This window comes from Macaca thibetana, chromosome 7 (genome assembly GCF_024542745.1).
Source record: "Macaca thibetana thibetana isolate TM-01 chromosome 7, ASM2454274v1, whole genome shotgun sequence".
Taxonomy (NCBI): Eukaryota; Metazoa; Chordata; class Mammalia; order Primates; family Cercopithecidae; genus Macaca; species Macaca thibetana.
Window position 1 is genome coordinate 75,073,102 of NC_065584.1, and position 27,488 is coordinate 75,100,589.

Genomic DNA, 27,488 nt, shown 5'->3' on the forward strand with positions numbered 1-27,488 from the left:
TCTATAATGATGAATTAAACCTACAAAAATAAGCTTTAAAACACAAATAAAATTAAGTCAACAAACATTCATCTGGTGTGTGTAGTGTTCTGTAAATAGTATCTTTAGGAGATTGTAGCAGAAAAATAGCCTTTCTTGGCAACACCCTTGTATTTTCATGGTGACACCCTTGTATTTTCATGGTGAAAATATTGATAATTTGAAGACCCTCAGTGGAATCCAGATTTAGCTATTGTTTTTACGCTGTAACAAAAGTAGCAGCAGGAGGTGAAATCAATGCCCTTGGAGGGTAGGGTCACAAAAAAGAATTTATTGCCACTTTTTTGTTCTGGAACAGTTTGCAATCATAAATTCTTCATAAACAGAATACTTCAGAGAATGGTCCGTCTTCATAAATATACGACAGAGGACATCAATTTCATTTAATTCACAATTTGTGTCAGCACAGCAGATGCCAATGCCTGCCTTGATAGGGTTGTTTAATATGCAATTGAGACAGAGTAATATGCAGCACAGGGGACAAAATTTCACAGATTAAACTGTACGCACCACTGACATTTCATTCTAATGTATTTCCATTCCACACTGTTCACCTTAGATGAAAGTAATATTAAAAACCATATCCCTCTATTTTACTATTGTTAGAAGTTAAAATCCTTGTCTTTAATTTTTTTCATGCCAATTAAAATGTAATCATGCCAATTAAAACAGTATGCCTGGTGGTGGTAGCATGGTACAGGATTCATAAAAAATCTTCCCTCACCCTACTCTCTCACTGCAAACCTGCATGTTGTATTTGAATGATATTTTTGCCAAAATGGCAACTATTTTTAAAGTCTCTGATTTATAAAGGATAGCTAAATATTATTTCTTTTTTCAATATAATATTGACTTAAAATTCTGTTGAGGAAGCAATACACGTGACACAACTTAAACAATTTTCTTAAAATATTATTGTTATTTATCAAATTAGCAATGGATATATTAAAATGCAATGTAAACAGACTTATCACTACTTTATCAAGCACATAAGGTTGCTATTCTTATCTATGTACTAAACAACCTTTTAAAATGTCATACACTAACCACATTTCTCCTGTCTGAGATCAATGAATGCTGTAGAATTTGGCAGATTTTGATTTAAGTCACCGTACTATAAATTGAAAGCCATTAATTATTATTAAAAAGCAACAATATGTTAGATGAAAAACTTTTAACATTTTAAGTTACTTTGCACAACTGCAGAGTGTAGTGAATTTAAATGAGAAACAAGGACTTAAACTTGCAGTTTTTTAATCTCCCAGATTAGGCATGGCATAAACAGAATACTGGCATTCCTCCAAATCATCAAGGTACATGAAGAGCTTTTTATTCAAAATATTTTTGGAGTATTATTTACCTAAAAAATTTTTTTAAGGTAGAAAACTGGAAGGCATGCAAAATTATGCTCCATAACTGACATCGCCCATACTTGGCTGTTATAATTAATTATTTAGGTAATTGACAAATATAGCTTACCCTTGATTTGAAGTGAAGGCAATTTAGGAGAGAAGCTGATGAAAAAATACAGTTTAACTTTTCTCTCAGCTGTCTTCCAACAAAAGGACAGCACTGTCTCCTGCACAGTGCCATCCTGGTCTCTGGGTAACAGAATCTCTATATTGCCTTTTTGCCAGATTCTTGCATCTCAGTCTTTGGCTGAGACCCAGACCATCATTGCGTGAAATGAATTACATGAAACTTTTTTCTTTTTTTTTTGGCTTTTGTTAAAAGTGAGCTGGAAATTGAGGCACAAAACACAGGCTGATTCAATTCTGCAATTCAGATTTGGGTCAAATTTGCATCTTTGTTTTGGTAGCTTTAGTGTGACTTGAAAGCTGTAGTGACAACTCCACTTTTCATCTTAAGGGTACAGTAAATAGTTAAACAGTAGATGTCTCTTACATGTACCTTCGGAATAAATTCTATTAACATTCATTCAAGCATGACAGTCAGTATATATCAGATATACTGTATTATAGTTGACTTGGTGCATACCCATAATACATGGAATATTTTACTTACTTTTTCATGTATTAAAGAACCAAAATTATTAAAATCTGAGAGGAGACAAGCTCAGAAAAAAAAATCAACAGAAGAGGAAAAGCAGTGTCTTTCCCATAATAGCATGAATAGCTTGTTTGAAATGTAGGTAGTGAATTGAAAGAGAGAGATATTTGTGCCTCAAATTAGAAATCAGACAGATAGAGTACTTCACTACGCAAAAAATGTACACATAACCTACAAACAGTAATAAAAATGCAAATACCCCAAGCAGTTCCCATTTTTCATTAATTGAATCCACTTTTTCAAGGAGATCATTTGGTAGCAAAACGCCACCTTTCTTCAAAGCTTCAACCTTACTAAGCAGCTCCGTCTTTTTCAGGTGTCTGATGGACATTTCCACACTGTATCGCTAAAATGAAAAGAGAAAAAGAGATATCATTAGGGAGAGAGGTGTTCTTAGAAAATCATTGAACACAGAATTTGTGATGCTTATGAGCATTAAAAGTTTTTGTTCCCAATAAAATTTATGGGGAGGCTAAACGTAAGTACTTTGAGTAGATGAAGAATATTGCTGAATATATTATACACACACACACACACACACACACACACACACAGTTATTACATTTAGTTGACTAAGATTTCTTTCTTAAACTCAAGTTTATACACATATTTGATCTTTAAAATATTCCAAATAGGACAATAACTGGTCTAGGGGGGTTTAATATTACAGTTAATTTTGGTCATCATTTGGCTCCAGAGTGCTGTCCACCTCTCATCTCTGCCCCTAAAGGACCAGTCTCAAAGTGGAAGAAATAAAATTATTCATGAAGATTATGTAAGTTCTCTGAATTCTCAGTTAACATTTTGTTTTCATTTTCTTTTCCTTAAAAATTCTGTGTGGGCTTGGAGAAAAGGTACACATAGAGAGAAAAAGGAAAGCCACCATTTTAGGTATAGTTACAAATCTATGCTTCCTTATTGATTACTGTAAAATATCCCCCAAATCATAGTTGACTACAGAACCCTCTCCCCGAGTATGTATTATATTCTAACAAACTGCCAAGAGAGTCTCTCCTAAAAGATGTTTTGCTGGAGATAATGTAAATGCTATTTAATATGACAGTTACTATGGTGATTCTCTTCAAATAACTCTATTTGGATAACTCCATAGTTAGTCCTATATTATGGATAGCCATAAATGACTATGACTGTACTTTATAAATGTACATGTAAAAACACCTCTGAGTAGAAAAGCTAGATTCTGGTTAAAATATTAAACATATTTTACATTTTTAGCACATTTCCAAAATATAATAGCAATTTTAAAACTTTTTTCTTTCAGGCACCATATTTAGGTCACTGAGTTCCATGGTAGTATTTGTTCCTTTGCCCTAAATGACCAAGGGTGCCCTAAGATAAACACTTTTATCAGAGTTAATAAGAAAAACTTTTCTCTGGAAATAAGTAAATCAGTAAGTTCAAATGTGCCCAAGCACTTGGGTGATTTCATTCACCTTGAAAACATGATATTATATAAGATCCCAAACAAAAATACAATTGGAAGCAGATTAAAGGAAAAGAAGGTGTGAAATCACTGTTTCGGTTAATAGATCTTCAGCATTTGCATGCATATGTTTGCATACTTTTAGTTTCATATTTTAATCTTTCATTTACACTAAACATGCACATCATTTGTATTATGTAAACTTCTCCAAATGTTAGTCATTTGTGGATCACAGAACAAAATGTTTTAAATGAGGTGATTTAAAGCATTTCATATTATTAATGAATGTTGATCAGGGTGTCAGAGTATCCAAAATTACATGACTATGCATAGTGGAGAAAATCAAGGGTTACTTTAGAGCGCTTTTAGAATTTGGCCTGTGATACAAGAGAAATTCTGATTGCGTTTTCTAATGGAAGGCAATTACCAGGGCCATGTTACTCCAGCACTTAGGAAACACACTGTCCACTTGAATTTTCTGGATTCAATATTCAGAAGTATTCTAGAAACCTAGATAGTGTTTCTAGAGTGATGTGATGATTGGAGGAGATGACAATCTGCTTTATGCAATTAGGTTCCCATCTGAAATGATATAGCTGACAAATATTTACATAATTAATTTGGTAAGATTTCCACATAATATTGGGGGAACCAGTATTTCAGGCAGGCAGGAAAATCTTATTCAAATATTTTACTTATGCCACATGGTATTACACATTGACAGAGAGAGTCCTCTGGCTGTGCCACTTGGGAATGGCCTCTACCAGTTATCCTTTAACTTGTGACAAGCTCATCCCCCCTCTTCACCCCAACTTTAAACAGCTCTCACACAGCAGACCAGTCAAGAAAGGAAACAGCTTAGATGTGTCCCATAAAAACGACAGTCTTACACAAATAAAAATATAAAAAGCAATTAATTTAATTTTAGATGTAATCAACTAATCTTCTCCATTAAATGTGTATAAGTAGTCACTGCAATAGCTATTATAAAAGGTTATTACATTTAAAAGAAACTTGTCTTTATGTATGCTCTCAGTCTTTGTCACCATATAGCCTACTGTCTAAACAGCTTGATGAAAGGTGTGATTGATGGACAATGCCTTCAAACTATAATATAAAAACTAAGAGGATCTAGTTAATTGTTCGATGTATTGATATATGAATGAAAGGTACTAAAATGTTATATAATTTAAGGTGAAAATATTTTAAGTTTTGAAGCACATTCAAGGTTAAATCTAGTACGATTTAGGGGCTCAAGCTGTATGTGTAATAATGTCAGGAGCTTCTATTTTTGTTGATGCTAGTATGTTTTTGCTCTTCTGTCTCTTAACATCTTTTCAGAAGCATTAGGCTCAGAGAATCAACTGCCAGCTCTATCAGTTTTCGGTCATCCTATCAAGTGGGGCTACTTTATCCTGTGGTGAGAAGATAATTTAATCTTCATATTCATTCCACCCACAGCAGTAAGTGAGCAGAGGCTGCCCCATTGTGTCCTGTAGTCTGGGGATGTTATGATATAGACTACTCTTCAATAGGCAAAAATGAGATTAGCAAAGTTAAAGTCAGAAAGCTTTTCTTGAGTGCTAAGGTAAATAAGCATCCAGTATTTAATTTCCCCACAGCACCTGCTGTGGGCCTCTCTGTCTAGTCAAAAATAAAATATACTCTCTTGAAAGGCCATATTTACATTATTAAGTGTATTTGCTTGGCCAATTCAATTTTGACTAATGAAGCCTCCTAATAGATACGTGAATGATCTAAATTAAAGACACAGGACACTACTATTCTAAATGTCATCCCTGTGTATAAAATATAAATAAAACTTAAAAAAAAAAAAGAGTTAAAAATAACTACAAACTCTAGCCCACCATTTTAACTAAGAACTAAAGAAGTTGTAGAAAATTCCTATTGAGTGCTTTACTTAGCACAAATGCTAAAACTGAATTATAAAACAAGGTTAGCAAAAACAGGAATTTCTGAAATAAACATACTTAGAAATGCATGAAGACTTGATTGAGATAACTTTTTTGACAGTTATGCTAAAGGCTTCCCCGCCACACCGAAGTCCCCCTCCTTTTTTTTTGTTAGAAATCACACCGAAAATTCTGCCCAAATGGAGACTGGAACAATGCCTTGAAACAGTGTTAATTGTCACCATGGAAACCAGAAGAATAAGCCATTTTGAAACTGGTATAGAAGGCACACATTGAGCAACTCAAGCATTTTTCTGCCTCCCTCAATGTTAAGGAACAAGATGCCTTGTCACTGTGAGGTCAGAGAAAGAAAACATCATGAAAGAGTTGTAGATGCTCACTGTCTGGTAAATAAAAAAAATAAAAAATAAACTATATACAGCTAATGCTATAAGACTCTACCCAGTGAAATCTTTTTGAAACAGAAGGATCATCAAAAGATGGCCAGGATTGGGGGATGGCTTCCACCTAAGCAAAACTTCAGGGCTATATTATGTGAACCTTGCCCCCAAAGCTCCCTGGGAATTCTGCTGTTGTAATAAAACTTCAGAAGAGGAAAGAAAAAAGGCAGCATGATGGAATTCAAAATAATGCTCTAAAAGCACACAGAGAGATTAAGACATCCATTGTAAGACTTTTGTATGGTGCTTCTGTTGGTTATGCTGAAAAGAGACCAGACATTGCTGAACAGAGAGTGAAGCTTTGGCTGCGAGAAACACACAAATTAAACTAAAGACATTTCTTGATTATTAGAATAGGGCTGTTGTATTCTGTGTCATCAGGGTTTCAGCATTTATATCTTATACCATATTACTTTTAACTGAGCTTCAGTTGACTTTATATTAGGAAAAGTGAAAACAAGGGAAATGATCTAGTTATTAGAATGACAGGATTGAATGTCTTTCCTGGTACAAATAATGCCACAAACACCTGTTTACCCAGCGAGATTCCCTTTCCCATATACACATGATTGACTGATAGATACGATCGATCTATCGATAGATAGAGAGATAGATAGATAGATAGATAGATAGATAGAATACACTGAGAAAATAAAATATATCTTACTTAGTCTATCAGTAAGAAAGCAAATGCTAGGAACACACCAAAACACCAAACTATTGGCAAAATAATGTGTGAAAATACGCATTTTTGCCAAAAAAAAAAATCCAGGGATGTGTCTATTTACAACTCTCACGTGTTTTCTGGCTAGTGTTTGCCCTCTTCATTCGAGGCTTCATGGTGGCCCCTCAGCAAGTCCATGCCTAATGCCATTCAGTGGTGAACAAAGAGTCTTTTTATATAAAAGTCCAGGGTCCAAGCTCAGCTGTACATGCAGAGTGCAGGAATCTGCTAGAGGCCAGTGTTGCCTTTGCAGCAGCTCTTGTGCTGCCCCCCTTTTCAGAAGACTTGTGTGTAGCATCTCACAATGCATATGATGCTGCACATGGAGTCAGTACCACCAACACATCCAGAAGATGTTCAAAATTGAAGAAAAGGGTTCAAGTCCAAGACAAATCATAGTCGTTATTTCTTGCAAACTCCTTGTATTTTATCATTAGAATTTATGGTGAGTAATTGCATAGAGAAATTATGAAGACTCCTACAATTGTCCTTGTAAATTAATAATAGGTTTTCCTGATTGGGATAAATTTGCTGCGGAGCCTTTGGAAAAATTAAAAAGTGCAATGTCATTTAAAATTGCCAGAACTCGCACAGCAAATTACACCTGAGGTTAAGAATTGAGTTTTCCCCCTCTTCTAGCTTATTCCATTTGCATGATCTGGAAATCACATTACACTGGCCATGTACTGTTAATTGGACATAGATTGCATTATCTTTAATATAAATCAAACTACAAATATGAAAATGAATTGCAAATTCCCTAATAGAAGATCATAAAACAATCTTTTTTAAAGTATCTCCCATTAATAATTTAATTCCAATTATATCACTCAGAAAACTTAAGTAGGAGACCTGGCAACTTATTTCTCCAATCATTTCTTTTAAATAACAAATATCTAAGCCTTTAAAAATAAATATAGCTAGACTAGAAGTCACTGTTATAGAACAAAAATAAAAACACCAATAACTGAAAACTTTCATGTCAATTTCATATAAAATACGGCATAAGGATGCCAAGTCTACCTGTCTCCTTTCTTTCTTACCCATGTCAAGGGTGAGAAAAAAGTCTCCTATAGGTAAAATTTAGTAAGTTTAAGAACTATTTTGATCATACCCTGTAAAATTATAATATTGATTATTATGTTTTTATTTACTTTTTAAAAAGGTTCTCTATCCCCTTAGATATTTCTATAAATTTGATATCTTTCTGAAGCTTTTGTATGGCCTTTAATGAGTTTATATTAAATATTTAATACTGTTTAGGGCATATCCACTACTACCAAAAACAGTTATATTCCCAGCAGTCCCACTGTTTCAGGCAGAGGACTTGATTGATCCTCCTAGCCTGAATTGAGTAGAATGAAAAGAAGCAGTTGGAAAATAGCTGCAATCATTTAATGCAGATGACCTCTGACAGCCTCGCAGCTCTTCTATCTGAACAGAAATTTGCATGGGGTCTCTGTGCAGAGGAACAATGTAACCTAAATGGTAGACAATCTTTATTCTAATGAAGTGGGTGTCAAGGTCAATGTAAAACTGCAATGATAAATGGTGCACCACTAGGCAAGAGAAGTTGCATAGGCATTGTAGTGCTTTCACATTAATTGAAGACTGAAATGCACTGCGTGAAAAGCACAAGCCTCCCTTTTCACCATAATGTGTTAATGCGCCAATACTGAAATGATTTCTTCAAGATGTTTGCCTGTTGACATGTATCTTATTGCAAAAATAACCTAAATATAAAATTATGGCAAAAAATGGACATTTTTAGAATTTAGTGTTTTCCTGGAATCGAATTACAAAAATTAAATAAAACGCTCCCAAATGACGTCCTGACACCTAATGTAATTCCTTTGATCTTTTTCTTTTCTTTTTCTATTTAGACTTGTCTTTAATTAGTTTCAACCAAGCAACCTTTTACAGAACCCTTCGTTTGGGTACTTTCCTGTTGAGCAAACTGTAAAAGAAGACTGAGGAGAGGAGAATCATTCAAATATTATTTTTCCCCTCACTTCCAAGTTTTCTGCTTAGTCTGCAGTAAAGATCTTCAGGTGGTGTTTGTCCTGAATGAAAATGTAATGAAAAGTCTACGGTTTGTAAAAGAAAATAACTATTTTCTAGTGTGGGAACTAGAAAACCTTAATCTGGTCATTGGAAATTGCCAAAATGACTGCACAGAAATAATCACACCATTACTTCAGTTGGTCTAGCAATTTTGTGGCAGTCAATATTTTTCATCCCATAAAAATAAGGATAGTAAGCTGCTTTTTAAAAATCCGGATCTACTTAAGCCTGTAAAGGGGACATTGTTTGCTAATACACTCATTAGCAACCAAGCACTTTAACTTCATCAATTAAACAGGAAATGGAGTTGCATCATTTAGTTTCATAATTTGCTAAAATACTGATAAGAGCATATTATTAACCATTTGGGAAACATTTCCAGGCTCAACTCATAATATCTTATAAACTGTATTTTTATGGTTGATATTTTTTTCAGATTCTGGTAGACTCTATGATATAGCTACATTTCCAACAGTACACTTCCTGTTACAAATAGATTTTAATAAAGCAATTACAGTTATAATAGTCAAGAATGGTCTGTAGGTCTGCAGTCTTGGTGAGAGAAGGCTATTAATATCCTTTATTATAAAATAAATGATACTGCTAGTCTGCAACTCTGATGTAAAAACAAATTGTCTCAAACGGAAATCAACATTCCTGAAATGGTAATTCAGAGAAAAAAAAAATCTCAACATGAAGAGGATAGTGAAAAAGAAAAAAAAGTTACTGATGAAACTGTTTAAAAAACTGTACAGCTTCATCTGTGTGTGATTTGTCAGGTCTGAAGCTTTGACGTGCCCAAGGGGCAGACCCCAGCGGGGAGTAGGCTGCCGAGCTAAATAGCTGTGAAAGAAGTCTTAATGTAGGATGGAATTCAAACTAACCTTGACATGACCTCGGGAAAAATATGCAAAAAGTAAAATGAATGCTCTCTGCAAGATACATCCTAATTTTGTGGTAGAGCTGGTTAGTTTTACAAACATAACTGAGACCTTAAAAGAAAAATAGAAAGCTAGTAAAAGGGGAAAAGTTTAGAATACAGGCAAAAAACGTAAGCAGGCATGATGTGTTACTGTGAAGGCATGTGAACCATTTGGAAAGAATCCAAATAAAAACCCACACTGAACAATATTGTTGTCAGCCTGTCTATTCAGGAAAATTGTTTTTTTTTTTTTTTTTTTTTAGGTTGAATATAAATGACACAAAGCCAAGATTACATCATTGCATTACAAAGTCTGTTGTGGCTTTTAGCTGAACAAGCCCCATGGATCTATTGGTTTAGGACAGTAATTCAGTAAGGAGGTTTTAATGTGCTATTTCTTCCTCCAGTGTCAATAAAAAAGAGAGAAATTTAAGGAAGAAATATCCCATGTGCTCTCTAGTCTATTTCTTGCTTTTGATCTGTATTTGATAAGCTGAACTCCAGTTTTAGTTGATGCATTCAGTCCTGATTTGACACTATTACAAATTTTGCTTGTTTTGAAGTGATCGGCTTAGTAGGAAGGCATTTGCTCTAACTCCCTAGCCAAGAACTGGCTAACTCACTGGATATATGGAAATTTTAATTGAGTGTCAACTTGTGTAGAAATTCAATCTTATTACCTTCTCAATGCGATTTTGTAGCAATACCAGTTATTTACTACACTACTAACCAGATTTTAAACATAATTAAATTGCTAAGAACATACACCCAAAATCTAATGACTTAAATCCCTACTCCAAGAATGTGAATTCCTGGATTAGATGTATGCGCTTCCATTAGATTTCATAAGCATAAAGTGAGCAGATGGATGCAATCTTTTAGAAGCACAAAGGTTTACTGAGGACCTGTTGAACAACTATATGTAAAGATCATTGTTTAATGGATGTTATGCCATAGGTCTCTTCTTTGGTCCATTCTTATTAAATATTTTATTAATGACATAGATAAGAAAAATATGAATTTGGCATATTGATCAGATTGGGAGATTATACTAATCTCACTGATCAATAAAGTATAATATATATTTTAGCTCAGAGATCATAAACCCAAATACCTAAGTGTAGTGGTATGCTAGTAAACCGGTTCTCTAAGCAAAAAAAAAAAAAAGAAGAAAGAAAGAAGAAGAAGAAGAAAAAAAGACTTGATTTGTAGTGTTCGTTGATTTCCCTGGTATAAATACTCCCACCGTGGCTGATTCCAATCTACCAATGGTGGTTGCTGCTGGTAAAATTCCTGAATATTTAACAATATGCTCTCATAAGTCAGTATTAGCCAGCTCCAACACCTCATTACCAGGCAGATGATATCAAGGAATTGAGTAGGGCAAGGATAAATCTTCTTCTCTCTTTCATATTCGAACTATTGCTACTGTTATAAAAAAGAGAACTTTTTTTTACTAAAATAAAGAATGCATAAATGTGATTATTACTAATATCCAATATCAGTAAGAGATAAGAGGGTGAACCGTGGAGGATGGGAGAGCATATGCCTCATCTAAAAGGGGCAATCCTTCACTCAGCTCTGCCAACTGTTAACATGTGGAAATATGGCTTCAACATGGGTTCAGTATGGCTAGACATATATATTTTAAAGCCTATACACACACACACACATATATTTTATATGAAGTCTCAAAATTATTATATGTTGCATTAAAACTTTTTAACACTACACAGACTAAACTATGTCTCTGGATATGAATCTGCAGGCAACTACTTTACAATGTCTATTTCAGATGATAATAGACCCTAAAAGGAACAAAACATGCTGCCATAATGAGTCAAATCTAAGAAGGAGAAATGACAAATGTAAAGTCAGATAGTTAATAACCACCCCATTTCACCCCATACCCCTACTCCAAAACTATAAAAAGTTTTAAACTGCATAAAGAATGGAGGGGACAGGCTTCACTTGCCTTTAGGTTCAATGTGAGTCAACAGACAACGGAAGGTAGATGTAAATTTTTAAAAAAGCGAGACAGGAGAGTTCCCCTGAGCCCTTCACGAGACCTGTGAGAGAGGTGTGGCTCATTTACTTGGCCACCCGCACTCCAACTCCTTGCAGGAGGGGGAGCACGCAGATGAGCGAGTGCAGGAGCCAGGACAAGTGACTTTGGGTGCCAGCAGGAAAAAAACCTGCACCAACCCGCGGCGGCGTCTAGGGGTTGCCCACAACCTCTGGAGCCTCAGAGGGCATGTGTTACAAACAATGCTCTTTTAGCATTTGCCATCTGTGGATGGCTTAAGTGTTAAACAGCTTAGAGAAGAGTCAGTATGACAGCCTTTTTGGGTTCCCGCACCTGGCGCATCATGAATTCTTGTCCAGCATCCAGGAAGAATCAGGTCACACAAATGGACTGAAAGGTGATGTATGTGGAAGATTTTACTGATGCAAGTGGCTCTCAGTGGGATGGGGAGCTAGGAAGGGGATGGAGTGGGAAGATAGTCTTTCCCTAGAGTTTGGCCATCCCTGGCTGAACTCCTCTCTGACTGTCCCCAGCTGGCCGAACTCCTCTTGACATTCAGACGCTGCTTCTCTTCTCTCCTTCTCTGCTGCACTGCTCTTCTCTGCCAGTGGAGCCTGGGGTTTTTATGGGTACAGGGTTGGGGGTGTGGTGGGCCAGGGTGGTTTTGGAAAAGGCAACATTCGGGCAGGAAAACAGGAATGCATGTTCTCATTTAGGGCTGTGGTTCCAGGCTTGAGGGTGGAGCCCTTGCCAGGGACCCCCACCCTCTTCTACCCAATATTTCCCTGCTTCCTGTCCATATCAAAAGGAAACATGATTTTGGGTTGAATTAAGACAAACACAGGGTTAAAAAAAGAAAGGTAATGGATATATTAGTTTGACTGTGATTTGCTAGGCCCCAACCTAATACTGCTTGCATTCCATTTTCCAAAAGGGACCTAGACAATGTTTCAAAGCAAAGCACTTCAGTAAGGGAGAAGATTCAATACCCCAAGGGCCAAGCTGTTGAATGAGCTAAAGGTATTCAGCTAAGAGGGCAAATAAGAGTTAGAGGTGAGAGAAGAGAGGAAGGACATGTTAGCAGACTTTGAATATTTAGAGGACCTTTGCATAAAAAATATTAATTTGTTCCATCTGACCTCAAAGGTCAGGCTGGGGGTCAAAGGCTGAAGCTTGAGTAGGAACACAGCATGAAAGATAGTGAGTTCCCATTCATTAGAGGTGTTTAGGCAGAGATGAGAAGTCTACCTGGCTGGGATATATTATGGGCAAATGAAGCATTGAATGAGGATTGGCCTGGAAGATAGAGCCTAAAGTTCCTCTCTGTTTTAGAAAGTTGAGCTTCTTTGGATCCACATTCACAAGATCAGCCATAACAATTACATTATTTCAGGTAAAAGAAATGCCAAGATTGAAAATCACCAAGTTAAGAAGAAGCTGTCACTCGCTGGAACAAGATTCAGAAACAAGATTCTCATACAGAAAAACCTGAGAGAATAACAATAGAGCAAATACACAACCACATAAAATGTAAGCTGTAGAATCTAAGCTAAGATGGGCTACAGAGAACCAAAAGAAAGGGCAGGGTTAACTGAAAATTCCAAAACTGTCTTCAATCCATCCTGTTTTAGAGAGGCATTTCATTGAATGTGAGGTACAGAATGAAACCTTTCAAGTCCTTTTATCTGATAAATATAGGAGACTTCTACGATAGAATTTATGTGGTTAGGTTCATATTTCAACAATGTCCTTCCTGTAAATTTTTTTAAAAGACATAAACTTCAAGATAAATATCTCCCTCAAAAATCTCCTTCATCAATACAGACTTTCTTCAGTAGATATCGAAGATGTGCATTATAACCCTTGCTACCAGCAGCATGAGCATAATTGTAATTTCTCCTCCATGCTATGAAACTTCATGGTTGTGCTATATTATATTGCAAATCTACACATCTCAAAGGGTTTTCTGTGCATTCCAATGCACTTTAGTGACGATGTGGATCATTGCCATAATACATCATGACTACTCTAATTATGGTTTCATTATGATGCACCATATCAGGGCTGTTGTAATGTCATGTCAGCACATAGTAAAAATAGTTATGCAATTATGTAATATCTGTTAGAGTATGCAATGTAGGAAGGAAAAAAGACTTGAGGCACAGCAATTAATGTAATGAAACTCAGTTTTCTCCTTTAAAAAAGGTTTCCAATGTAAAAGTTTCATTTATTTTGTTTTCCATTTCCCAACCTAAACAAACACCTCTAAACACAGCTATTTCTGTTGAATTTGGCACTACTACATAATTTTTTAAAGTTTTTTTTGAGACAGGTTCTTGCTATGTTGCCCAGGTTGGAGTGCAGTTGGCTATTCACAGGCATGATGAGCACACACTATAGCCTTGAACTCCTGGGCTAAGTAATCCACTTGCCTCAACCTTCTACGTAGCTGGGAGTACAGGTGCATGCCACCGCACTCAGTACAACTACTTAATTTAGAATTTTCTAATAACACAAAATAAGAAGAATAGGAACAGAAAAATTTTTGACTCTAGCTGTTCTCCAAACGTAACAAAAGAAAACATTTACCTAATACGTGCTATACGAAATCCAGTAACAAGTTAACGGTAGTAAATTAAAGTCCATTGAAGAATTACCATTATGCAAACTTCAAATACAATAGTCACATTCTTCTATCTTCCATGACCTCTTGTGTGGACATACCACTATTTACCTTACCCCCTAAAACTTGATTGACCATCTATCTCCTAAATAAACTATGATAATGAAATGAGATAAAGCAATGATATGCATGTTTACATCCCTAAACTACTAAGACCATAAATATTCACATGCCTTTAGTCTAGCTGCTAAAATATACACAGATATCTATAAAAACAGAAATGTTATTTGTCTTGTAAATTTGAAGAATAAACTTTAAAAGATGGTGGCTATGTCTTCTTTAGTTGACCACAGAATATCTTGAATATCTGAGACCTTCAGAAAGCCTTGAGTCAATGAATAGTTTCTCAAACTAAGTGATGTATGAATTGCTGTTTGTTGTTTTAATATACAATCAAAGGAGAATTTATATATCATAGCTTACCACATATCTTTATAGCTGAATTACAGGCCTGTTCAGTGCAAGTATTTATAATGAAAATGCTGAAGCCTGAACTATGGATGTGGATGGTTGTGCAGCAGCAGCAGCCATTTCAAATATAGATTTATTTTTAGCATTAGGAGGCACCAAGTTTGTTTAAATCTGGACTTTTTTTTTCTACAATTGCAAGTAATGTTAATAGCACACTGTAAATGTGAAGGCTAAGTGTGCAATGTCAAAATAGACTGGATCTCTCTGAAAATTGGAAATTCAGGCTTTTCAAACATAATCCAGATGTTTGGCTTTTATTCAGATTTCAAGAAAGAGGGATCTAATATGATATAAAATTCATACATGCATATTTCATTAGTGCCTTTTGTATCGCTGAATTAAACATTCTGAAACGTGCTTTTCCCAAATCACATAGAGTTTTAAACCAAAGCAGTTGCCAAGATGCTCCACACCTCAAAAATAATGCCAAATTAATTTCATAAGGAAGAACTTATATATTTCTTATGTTAACTCTGTTGATATTTCCTCAAAGAGATATCTTGCTTTCTCTTTGAGGGTAAGAAGAAAAATGAGAAGTAGAACACTGTAGCCATTGTAGTTTATCAAAAAGGTGTTGCTGCAGAACATGGTGGCTTTTGAAATCTATGAGAATCAGTTTCCTAAATAAAGGCTGAATGCACTATCGCCCTTATTGTCATCATCAAAAAACTATCTTTTCAAGTTTCGTGCAAATGGGCATTCCCCAGGGACTAAGGACTCCAGCACTGAGAAGCTGCACCCAGGATTTACCATGTGATGGTAGGTGTTAAGACAGAGCTGATCAAAGCTTTTCCAGGGTTGCCTGTTCCCAAAACACAATGAAAGTGCCATTATACCTTTATGTATTCACATTGTGACTTTTTTTTTTTGCAGAGTATTTTTAACCTTCAAAGGGTTTTCACATCTATAATCTTAACAGATCCATAATGCTATGGAGTTTTTCTTGATGACTGCTCAAATCCCTGTATAGGGAAAATATCTGATTTTTAATGCTACTTTTTAAGAATATCTCTGGTGCCTTCACTTCAGATGAGGATAAGTATGGTTTCAGAATTAGATTATAAGCTAATTCTACAAGGGAATGTATGAGGTCAGAGACCACATGTGTTTCACTCTTTACCCACCGTAATTCTTAGCATTATGGTTTAAATGTAGGAGGTTGTTGCAAAATATTTATTCATTTGAATTTCTCCCAAAAGAAAGTCCAGGCAGATATAGAGAGCAGTTGAAATATATGCCAGATATAGTGTTAGTACACAGAAATGAGTAGAGTGTGATTGCTTTATCTTTGAGCTTCATTTTCTGTGAAAAAACTTATTTGGCAAAACATCCAATACAGAAATATTATTCTCAATTTTCAGACAGATACCATTAACAAAGTTAATTGTTTATCATGGCCATGAATGGTTAACACAAGAAAAGCTTCTGTGAAAATCTATCAAAAAAAAGAGGAAGGTGGCAGTAGTTCTTTGAATATTTTAAGGGCACCTTTTATAAGGCAGTGCTTTCTCAAAGCAAGAACATTTGATCAGAATGCGAAAGGCTAAATCTAATTTCTAGTTCCGATATCAGTATGCTACAGACTTAAATACCTTTCTGTTCTACCCATCCCCTGACCCCTTGGGTCTTTTTGTTTCTTTTGGGTACCTACCCATATTTGTCAGAAAAATATTTTAAAAAAATAAATTTTAGAGATTTTAGGCTTTAAGGCTTAAACACTGCTGCTGCAGCCTCAGAAAGCTTGACTGTCATTTCAATGGATTGTTCTTTTTTTGTTGATCTATGGCAAGCCCATGGGGAAAAGTTAGTAATATTACTTCTGTCTTACAGATTAAAAATTGATACATAGAAGCCAAGTGACTTGCCCAAGGTCAGTAAGATCTACTAAAATCCACAAATAGAATTTCAGGAGGAATTTCAGCTTAGCTTGGTAAGTCATACCACTGCTCTTGAAAATACATCTTTAGATCTCAGTCCAGAAGTCTGAAGAAATTGGTGGGCCCTACGAGTATAATGTAAATAAAGTCAAGAATGCCATTCAAAGTGACATTGGAGTGGCCAACACATACTTGAGAACCCTACTCCTGTAGCCTCTATAGCCAGATTTATTTGGCATAGGCTCATCCTCAGAAACCCAACAGATTTTTAATAGCCTGAGATTGAGACTAACAGGGCAGATAGGAGAGTTCTCACTGATAGTCATGCCTGTCATTCAGAAGAATGACAATTCACAGTTTAAAGAAGCTGTAGGGTACAAGTGGAAATTTATTGGTATAAACTAAGACCATAAAGAACAAACCTTGGTTATAACTGCTTTTGAGCACTTTTTGAGCTATGTAAAGGAGTCTGCTATAAATATTCAAGGAAGTTTCTTAGAATAGTTCCATCGAAGAGAAACAGAATGTGTGTGTGTGTGTGTGTGTGTGTGTGTGTGTGTGTGTTTTGTGATAAGAGACAAGAGTAATAAAAGTAAAGAGGAGGAAGAAGTGAAGATCTGGAGAATGTAATGATGGAGATGCATAGATGCATGGAGAGAAAGTAATAAGTAAATAGGGGAAGTTACAGAGGTTTAGCTAGATAGGAAAAACAATTCCTAGTCTACAGGGAATAAATCCTAAAAACTACAAAAAATAAACAGCGTTGCAGAAAAGGAAGGAAATTACAGCTAGAGAAAAGGTCTTAGTGAATGACTTCCCTGAAATAAACAGATGAGAGAATATGATGTTGATGACTTAAACATTTTGCATAAAGACTGAAAAAAAACACTAAGAGGATATTAGAACCAAAAGAAGCAGAAGTACAAGGATGTGGCCGTTTAGCACAGCTATAACCACAACAATGGATACATTTTCAAGAAGATATGAGTACTAAAACATGTGATTTTTGAGAATTTTCCCTAAGCACCTTTTGCTGGGCACCATCAATCCTGCAACTGTTACTTCTGTCTTTGTTCTCTTTCTTGGTGGCTGGACACCTGATCCACCTGATCCAGGGAAAGTCATTTCATATTTCCATGGTCATCCCATCCGTAAAACAGGGACAAAGCTATCTTTGCCACTTGTCTAACACAGATATTTTAAGAGGTAAATAGATCATATTTGTAAGAAATTTTAGATCTTGATATAAAATACAACATTAATAACAAGTCTTTGATTTTAACACACACGAGATTTGTAATAAGATTTTTTGGTTTGCTACCCATGTGAGAAAGCAAGACTGCAAATTTCCCATGGTTTTTATTTTTTGTCTTAGAAATAATGTATTATAACTAGTGTTGGGCCATATTAGAGAGTAAAAGAAATCACACATCAGGGTGAAGTCATTAGAAAGGTAAATACAGATAGATAGATAGATAATGTATACCATATAATATATAATTAATATACATTATATAATGTAGATAATATATAATTATATATATTATGTATTTTCTAAAAGACAGGAATATATACATGTTTAGAGAGAGTACATAGTATACAGTACATATATGTAGTATATACTAAATATATAGTGTATACTATACTATATACTAAATGTAATTGTGGTTTTTGCCATTAAAAGCAAGGCAAAATCCCAATTACTTTTGCACCGGCCTAACAGTATATAGTACATAATACATATAGTGCATATATATATATACTGTGACAAAGTTTTACTATTCTTCTTGACTCTTAATGAAGGGAGGAGGGAGCTTGTTGATATTACCTATTAATACTATTTCTTAAAATCTATACATATGTGACCATTTAATCACTCATGAGTGATTAAACATAAACATGGTGACAAAAACCATGCCAAACATTTTAATTTGTAAATCAATGAGATAAAAGAATATTGGTTAAGAAAAATTACAAAAATTAAATTAAATGCCTGAAAAATAAATTAAATGCCTGGAATCAGACTCCCCATATTTAAACTTTGCTTGCATTGCTTATTAGCTGTGTACTTCCCTGTGCCTTAGTTGCTCATTTGAGGATACTGTTAATACTTCATTAGGTTGTTGTGAGGATTGGATGAGCCAGTATCTGCAAAGATCCTAGAACAATTCCTGTTACATAATAAACACTATATACAAATGTTTGTTCAAACTTTTCTTAGCATGCAGAATTGCATGCTAAGAAAATATGACCTCTGGCATAACTTTTCTGTCTCTTTTATGCCACTAATTCCTTTATTTGTATATATAACTTCTCTTCACTGTATGAAATATTGAATCTAGGAATCAATATTCACTAGAATTAAAAAAAAAAAAATCTTTCCTTTTATTGACTTTCACTGAACACATGGGATAAAAGCTATACGGTTTGTCACTGGTTTTCCTCTTCTCCAGTTCGTCTTCCTGTTTTTGGTAAAGTCCTAGGAGCACGTCAAGCTAATTCCTAGATCTGAGGTTTTTTCCCCCTAAATTGCATTATTTTGTAATGCATCTATCTCTATTCCAATTATTTAAATTATATCCAGTAAGGTTCAGTTCAAATATCATTTCTTCCATGAGGACTTTCTAAGAAGACAAGCACTTATTTTTCATACCACATAAATTTGCTATCTTGGCTATTATTTCATGTTTTTTCATTTTGCTTTTCTAAGTAGATTATAAATTACTTAAGGAAAAGGATAACCTCCCTTTATTTGGTTCTCCATAGCACACCATAGGACCCTAACGAATACTTATTGTCTCATTCCCACAGTCACTAAAATGAGAAAACATCATTCCTTTTCCTTTTTAAGTAAAAGTAAAATAATTAGACCATTAATTCCTGATATATGTATTAGGACATATGGACATATGTAATTTTCAAAATATATGTGATAAGAGAATTCAGGTGAAAAATGTCTTTGTGCTTAGACACACAGAAAGTGATGCAAACTTCATAAATTGTTAGTTGAATTTGATACCAATTAGTGCAGTTTGCAAGGCAGAAAAACTTGTAATCAGTTTTTCCTCAAGCAAATATGAATCTGCCTTCAACCATATAGCTCTCCAGAGAAGCATCCCCAGTAGGGAATTTGAAATTAGAGTGATTGCCTGTCACTAGGTCTCCCAAGGTGTAGACTTTGAATTCAAACGTGAGTCTGTTCTTTACCAAAATGCCTTAGGGACTATTCAGGTCCTTTCCTCATAGACAGCTAAATGCCTTTAGTCATATTTGCCATGACATCCAATGTGACAATTCAAATAGTGTATAAACTACCAATGTGTGTACCACAATACAAGCAGAAGGTAAGCAAACGTTGCTCATATGTTATGAAATGACTTAGTTTCAGTGGAAGTGTAAGCGAATGTATCTGTTCCATGCTGTGAAAACAACTGAGGGGCACTTGGTAATTCTGCCTAAAGAAGAAGGTAGAAAAATTAAAATGTGTAGAAAATAAGACGTCAAAGAGAAAGCTGAATTTCCATTACAGACAGCAAAAGACACTGCAGAGAATCAATGGAATTTATCTGCCACTGAAAAAAAGTAAAATGGAAAGGAAAGTGTCTAAGAAGTTTCATAAAATATATATTTATATTTTTATTGACTGAAATGAACCAAAAGTACTGTGGTATTTAGAAATTATACACTTTTTATGGTACTTTAAAAAAATACAGGCACACTTGGTTTTATTATGCCTTACAGATATTACAATGTTTACAAATGGAAGGTTTGTGACAACCCTGTGTCAGGCAAGGCTATTGGCACAATTTTTCCAACAGCATGTACTCATTTTGTATCTCTGCATTACATTTTAGTAATTCGGTCAATATTTCAAATTTTTCATTATTATTTTTATCTGTTATGAGATCTGTGACCAGTGATCTTTGATGTTACTACTTGTTTTGAGGCACCACAAACCACACCCATATAAGACTATGAACTTAATCCTAAAGTGTTGTGTACGTTCTCATTGCTCTACCCACCAGCAGTACTCTCTGTTCCTCAGACCTCCCTATTCCTTGAGACACAACAATATTGAAATTCAGCTAAGTAATAATCCTACAATGGCCTCTATTTATTCAAGTGAAAGAAAGAGTCACTTTAAATGAAAAGCTAGAAGTAGCTAAGCTTTGTGAGCAATGCAGGTAAAAAGCTGAGATATTCTGAAAACGAGGCCTCTTGTGCCAGTTAGCCAAGTTGTGAATGCAAAGGGAAAGTTCTTGAAGGAGATTAAAAGTGCTACTCCAATGAGCACATAAATGAAAAGAAAGTGAAACAGTCTTAGTGCTGATAGGGAAAAAGTTTTAGTGGTCTAGATAGAAGATCAAACCAGCCACAACATTCCCTCAAGCCAAACCTAATTCAGAGGATGGCCCTAACTCATTTTAATTCTATGAAGGCTAAGAGAGGTGAGGAAGCTGCAGAAGAAATGTTGGACACTAACAGAGGTTGGTTCATGAGGTTTAAGGAAAGACACCATCTCCATAACATAGAAATGCAAGGTTAAGCAGCAAGTGCTGATGGAGAAGCTGCAGCAAGTTCTCCAGAAGATCTAGCTAAGATCACTGATAAAGGTGGCCACGTGAAATAACTTTTCATGTAGACAAATGATTTCATGTAGACAAGATTTTCAATGTAGACAAAACAGTCCTCTATTGGAAAAAAATGCCATCTAGGACTTTCATGGCTAGAGAGGAGAAGTCAATGCCTAGCTTCAAAGCTTCAAAGGAACGTCTGACCCTCTTGTGAGAGGCTAAAGCAGTTGACGATGTTAAGTTGAAGCCAGTGCTCATTTCCTATCCTGAAAATACTAGGGCCTTAAGAATTATGCTAACTCTACTCAGCCTATGCTGTATCAATGGAACAACAAAGTCTGGATGACAGTTTATCTGTTTACAGCACAATTTACTATATATTTTAAGCCCATTGTGGGGACCTACAGCTCAGAATAAAGGATTCCTTTCAAAATTTTACTGCTCATTGGCAATGCACTGGGACACCCAAGAGGCGCTGATGAAGATGTTCAAGGAGATTAATGCAGTTTTCATGCCTGCTAACACAATATCCATTCTGTGGCCCATGTAGCAAGGTGTAATTTTGACTTTCAAGTTGTCTTATTTAAGAAATACATTTTGTAAGGCTATAGCTGCCACAGATAGTGATTCCTCTGATGGATCTGGACAAAGTCCATTGAAAACCTTCTGAAAAGGATTCACCATTCTAGATGCCATTAACAACATCTGAAATTCATAGGAGGAGATCAAAATATCAACATTAACAGGAGTTTGGAAAAAGTTGATTCCAACCCTTATGAATGACTAAGGGGTTCAACACTTCAGTGGAGGAAGTAACAGCAGTGGTGGAAATAGCAAGAAAACTAGATCGGAGGTAGAGCCTGAAGATGTGACAGAGTTGCTGCAATCTAAAGATAAAACTTGAACAAATGAGGTGTTCCTTCTTAAGAATAAGCAAAGAAAGTAGTTTCTTGAGATGGAATTTACTGCTGTTGAAAATGCTGTGAACACTGTTGAAATTACAACAAAGAATTTAGAATGTTACATAAACTTAGTTGATAAAGCAGAAGCAGGGTTTGAGAGGATTGACCCCAATTTCGAAAGAAGTTCCACTGTGGGTAAAATGCTATCAAACAGCATTGTATGGTACAGAGAAATCTCTTGTGAAAGAGTCAGTGTGGCAAACTTCATTGTCTTATTTTAAGAAATTGCCGCAGCCACCCCAACTTTCAGCAACTACCACCCAGATCAGTCAGTCAGTAGCCATCAACACCGAGGCAAGACCTTCACCAGCAAAAAGATTATGACTTGCTGAAGGCTCAGATGATCCTTAGTATCTTTATGCATTAAAATATTTTTTAAAATAAGTACATTTTTTAGAGATAATATTATTGCACACTTAACAGACTATAGTATAGTGTAAACACAACTTTTATATGCACTGGGAAACCAAAAGATTCATGTGACTTGCTTTATTGTGATATTCTCCTTATTATGGTGGTGTGGACCTGAACTTGCAATATCTCTAAGGTATGCCTGTATTATATTTATCCATGAGTTTGGTCTTTTAGCCTGTGAAATTAAGTCTTAAAATTCTGATTTTGCCCGATTGCTTATAGGCAAAGTCAATTACTAATTGAAGTAATCTTTGATTTTTTTCACCAAAGAGAAAATATTGAAGTTGGAATGGACCTGAGAGATACTGAGTCCACCCCCCTTACTTTACAGATGAAGAAAATGAGGCCTGAGAGGATAAGAATAATTGCCCAAGGGGAATCTGGCCTCCTTCTCCAGGGCTTTATCACATGGCTTCTCAATCTTCCTTTGCTAACACTGGTCTTTAGTGAAGCTTAAAAATAAGATCAAAGAAAGCTCAAAAGGGGATCTATAGAATAAAATAATATAAACTGGGGCACTGAGATGAGGTCCATCCATTCCCTTCGAGAGAAATTAACATATAGAGATCTGCGCCTCTTTGGCCTTTGTCTTTTCCTGAGAAAGCTTCAAGATCAGTTAACTCTGTATACCTATGAGAGTGGGACTGAATCATGGCAAAGCTATTAGTGACAACCAAGCTTCTTTATTAAAAATCCATTTTGGTGTATGTGTGTGTGTATGCATATAAAAGCAATAATTCATTTTATAAAAAGGTCAGTGTGAATCTATTTATGTTTCAAGGCCAAACATGAAGTATAGGGTTCAATGAACAATTTCAGAGCAGTCAAGCCACCAGAGAAGTGCCATATGAGCACAGTGAGAGCCAAAGTTGAAAGAAATGTATAGGATCTACTTTCTGATTTTCTTTGGTTATCACAAGCACAATAGAGTATAGGAGGCCACCTGGTGGTGAAATGAACCAATTAACCATTTAATGTTAAACTGAAAAGCAAGCAAAACAGAGTTTGGGTTGTTACAAAAGGAAAACTAGAACCTGGGGCAAGAGGATAATAATCAACAGATATTACTGCAATACATCAGATAGAAAATTGAATCGGGAAACTATTCAAGTCTGTAAAATAACGGATATTCCTAAAGTGTTGCCATAATAGTTATTATTTATACCAGGGATTAGCAAACATTTTCTGTAAGGAGGCAGATACTGAATAGTTTAGGCAGGCTGGCCACATGGTCACTGTTCATGCTACTCAACTCCACCATTGTGTAAAAGAAGATATAGATATTTCCTAAATGAATGTGCCTGGAAGTGTTCCAATAAAACTTTATTTTAAAAATGAGTGGTAGGCTGCATGTGACCTGCAGGTCATAGTTTGTCAGCCCCTGATTCCGTTTTATCTATTGAGCACATACTATTTACCAAGGACCAGGTGAAGCCCCTCTATACATTACTTCATGGAATCCTAACAACAACCTTTCAAGGTAGGTGTTATTATCCCTACTTCCCACATTTAAAAACGGAAGCCTAAAATGTTTCAATAATTTGGAGGAAAAGGCACTAAGCCTCATTCATTAGAAATGCTTTGTGTAGCGCCATAGCCATTTTTTTCCTCTGTGATTGCACACCCTTGTGCTGACCCTCCCTCCCATTTATCTTGCAGAGGCTGCTTTCGGTTTCCCTCAGTGGTGACTCTGCTCCTGTTTCTCCACCTCATGTTCCCTTGAAATGTTGTTTGTCTCTTAACATCTTTTTCTCCATCACTTCTTTTATGTTTAAAAACTTTATGTCAGTTTTCATAACAACAGATGTAAGCAAGCATGAAAAAGAGACAAAAGCAATGTATTAAAAATAGATAGCCACATATACAACAATAAGCCAGGGAAACTGTCATATTGTGTATGCTCCAAATGGAATGTGAGCCAAAAACACAATGCTCACTCTTACATAAATAATATATTACGCATCCACTGGGAGAAGAAGTAGCTCTGTCCCTAAATGGAAGAGGTTTTTTTTTTTTGGTCCATTTTTTATGTCACGTTCTTTTTCTTTTTAAAATTTTTAAAGGCATATACTGTAAGTCATACCATCTCCGACAGGCTACATTCCTATTCCAAACCATCCATGAACTATTTCATTAACTGTTAATAAGAGACAGTTGAAAAACCTGATGGAGAAATCCATGGAGCTTACTAAAGCCTCTCAAATATATGGATTTACCAGCAGTCTTTCAATATTAGCATATTTTCTGCTACAAAAGAGGATGGAAGTGGTTTCAGTTAGATGGAGTGTAGACAAAACTGAAATAAATGACTTAAAAAATTTTTTTTCACCAACCAGCTTTGAGCACCAAAAAATTTTCTAACTTGAAACTGCAAAAGCTTGAGAAATGTGACTATACAGAAAACAGAAGAGCTCATTACAGAGCATAGATTTTGGCTGATCTGACAATGAATTCCACCAACAGAGAGGATTTACACTAGATATATGAAGACTTTCAGGAAAGGGAGAGTCTTTCCTGAGTCTCTCAGGACTTTGAATGGCAGGCTGTGGAATTCCCTCTGGAAAGATCTTCAGTGGAGGACAAATGCTCTTCTATATGGAATGGATAAAAACAATCCTTGAAAGAGAAGGAATGAAATGAAGGTCCTTTCAAGGTGCTTGCAGTCCTGGAACACCACTGAAATTCCCACTTTACATGGAACTAAATAACTGTACAAAATCTCTTAGAGATCAACTTTGGCATATTCAGGAGAAAAATCATTAAGCAGGTGATTCAAATCAGAAAGTATTTACTGAGTGCCAAATATTACCTAGCGCTGGGGAGATGTTCTGAGCAGCAGTGTGGACAACAGCAGACAGGGAACACAATTATTCACTTCGGATTAAAAAAAAATCGTTGTGCTCCAATGCTCCAATCAGCTTTCTGGAACTATTTCCTGAACTTGGTGAGCTCAAAACTCCCACAAGAGCTGGCTGTCACATGAGATTTCTGGCATTACTCATGGTATCCCTGGATCTTTTTGTAAACAGAAAAGGCTTCTGACAATGTTTCCATACTTTATTTCTTTTTCTAACCCAAACTTGGACGGATGGAGCCTAGTGAAACTATCATCAAAACTTGGATTATAAGATGCTAGCCAAATTTGAATTCTTTTGCAATATTTCCATGTTACAGAAAAGATTTCAATTAGTTCAACCCTAGAGACTCATTTATACTTAAGTTAACATGAGGATTTTGGCTCCTGGTTTATAAGACATTACTTCACAGAATGGGTCTTTAGCACCACCAGGCAGATGAGAGTGAGGAAGAAGAGAGAAAAATCATACAGACAGGAATGTTTATCATGCATATTTTCAAATTGCAGCATGTCAGCTGAGGAAAGGTAAGGAGGAAGGGCAAAGTTCAGTGGAAAAACAGTAAACCCAAAAGGATGTCAAGGTGGACACAAAGAGGACCAAGAAGTGAAGTGACTACACATCTTTGTCAGATGCGAATTTGAAATGATGCATTTTGTAACATTTTCTTAATTGTTTAAAATCATTAAAGCTCACAATTAATCACTAAGTAAAAAAATTACAAATTGCCATATATGATTATTTCTTAAAATTATGAATAGCATAAAACTTTTTAAAAACAAAAATGGGGGAGAAAGTTTCAAAAGTGTTTCAGCCCTCTCCTGGTATTAGAGTAGTGACATTTAATTTTTAAATTTCCATATGCTGAATTAGCTAGCTACAGCTTTGGGAAGATAAGTCACTCTTTTACTCTCTCTTTCTGTCTCTTGCTCACTCTCTCTCTCTGTCTCTCTCTCTCTCTCTTTCTCTCTCATGTGCACGTGTCTCTCCCTCTCATCATAAACTTGGACTAAAAAGCCAGCCCAAGTCCAAGTCCCTTCTTGTCTTCCTCACCCCCTTCTGACTACCTTCTCAGAAGCACACGCTCATCTGAAGTCATATCTAATTTTCTGCAATGAATGTGTCAATAAACTCTTCTGCCAACTATGGTACAAGTACAAATTGTGCTTCTATACCTACCATTTCTAATTACTGTTCATATTCACCTACATCCATTACCTGATTTTTAGATTTCACATTTGCACAGCACATGTTACCTTCACATGTATAAATAATCATACCCGTATGTATCTAAATATTCAAGAATACACCAGAGAATACTATGGTTTGAGAGGCTGGAGACTAGCCATAGAGTTATGGTGATTAGTTGTAGATTTTTGTACCATTTATGTCTCAGATATGGGTGTCTTTGTCCTTCCCTTCCTCTCAGCCTTTTTCTTTCCCTACCACTTTCTCTTTCTCCCTGATATCAACCTGGCCAAGCCTGAGTACTCTTGGTATTAGGAACTGTCTTTACTGCACTTTGGTTTTGCAAGGAGAGAAACTTTTGTTTTATATATAACATAAAAGAACATAAAGCTTTACATTCAATTATCACAGCATAAAAATAGTTTTGTTGAAAAATTAATAAATTGATAGCATAGTTCTGATTAATAGAGTTTAATTAACTATCGAATAAGCCTTGTTGAAAATATGTGTTTCAACATATATTTATTGAGTTTCTATTATGTGCCAGGCACTGTGCTTGGCACTGGAGATATATTAATAAACAATCAATAAATAGATAAGAACCCTCCACCTGTAGTGTGAAGTCTAACAAAAAATATAATCAATCATTCTTAAATGTGGCCTATAAAGTCCATATTTATGATCATTATTTTAAAATATGCATTTAATTAATAAACAAGTATTCACAGCTAAATAATCCCCAAGAAGAACTTTCTCAGGGAGGCACTTTTGAGTACTAAAAGGGATAATACTGTTATAATG

General features: G+C 35.5%; 1 protein-coding gene across 4 annotated transcripts in view; it reads right to left on the reverse strand.

The window, feature by feature from the left end:
• AKAP6 (A-kinase anchoring protein 6) overlaps window positions 1-27,488 on the reverse strand; it is a 652,282-nt gene that overhangs the window by 111,477 nt on the left and 513,317 nt on the right. For all 4 annotated transcript variants that reach the window (XM_050798308.1, XM_050798307.1, XM_050798309.1 and 1 more), the window contains one exon: window positions 2,309-2,455. In XM_050798308.1, the coding sequence (XP_050654265.1) occupies window positions 2,309-2,455 (147 nt within the window). The remainder of the gene's footprint in view (window positions 1-2,308; window positions 2,456-27,488) is intronic.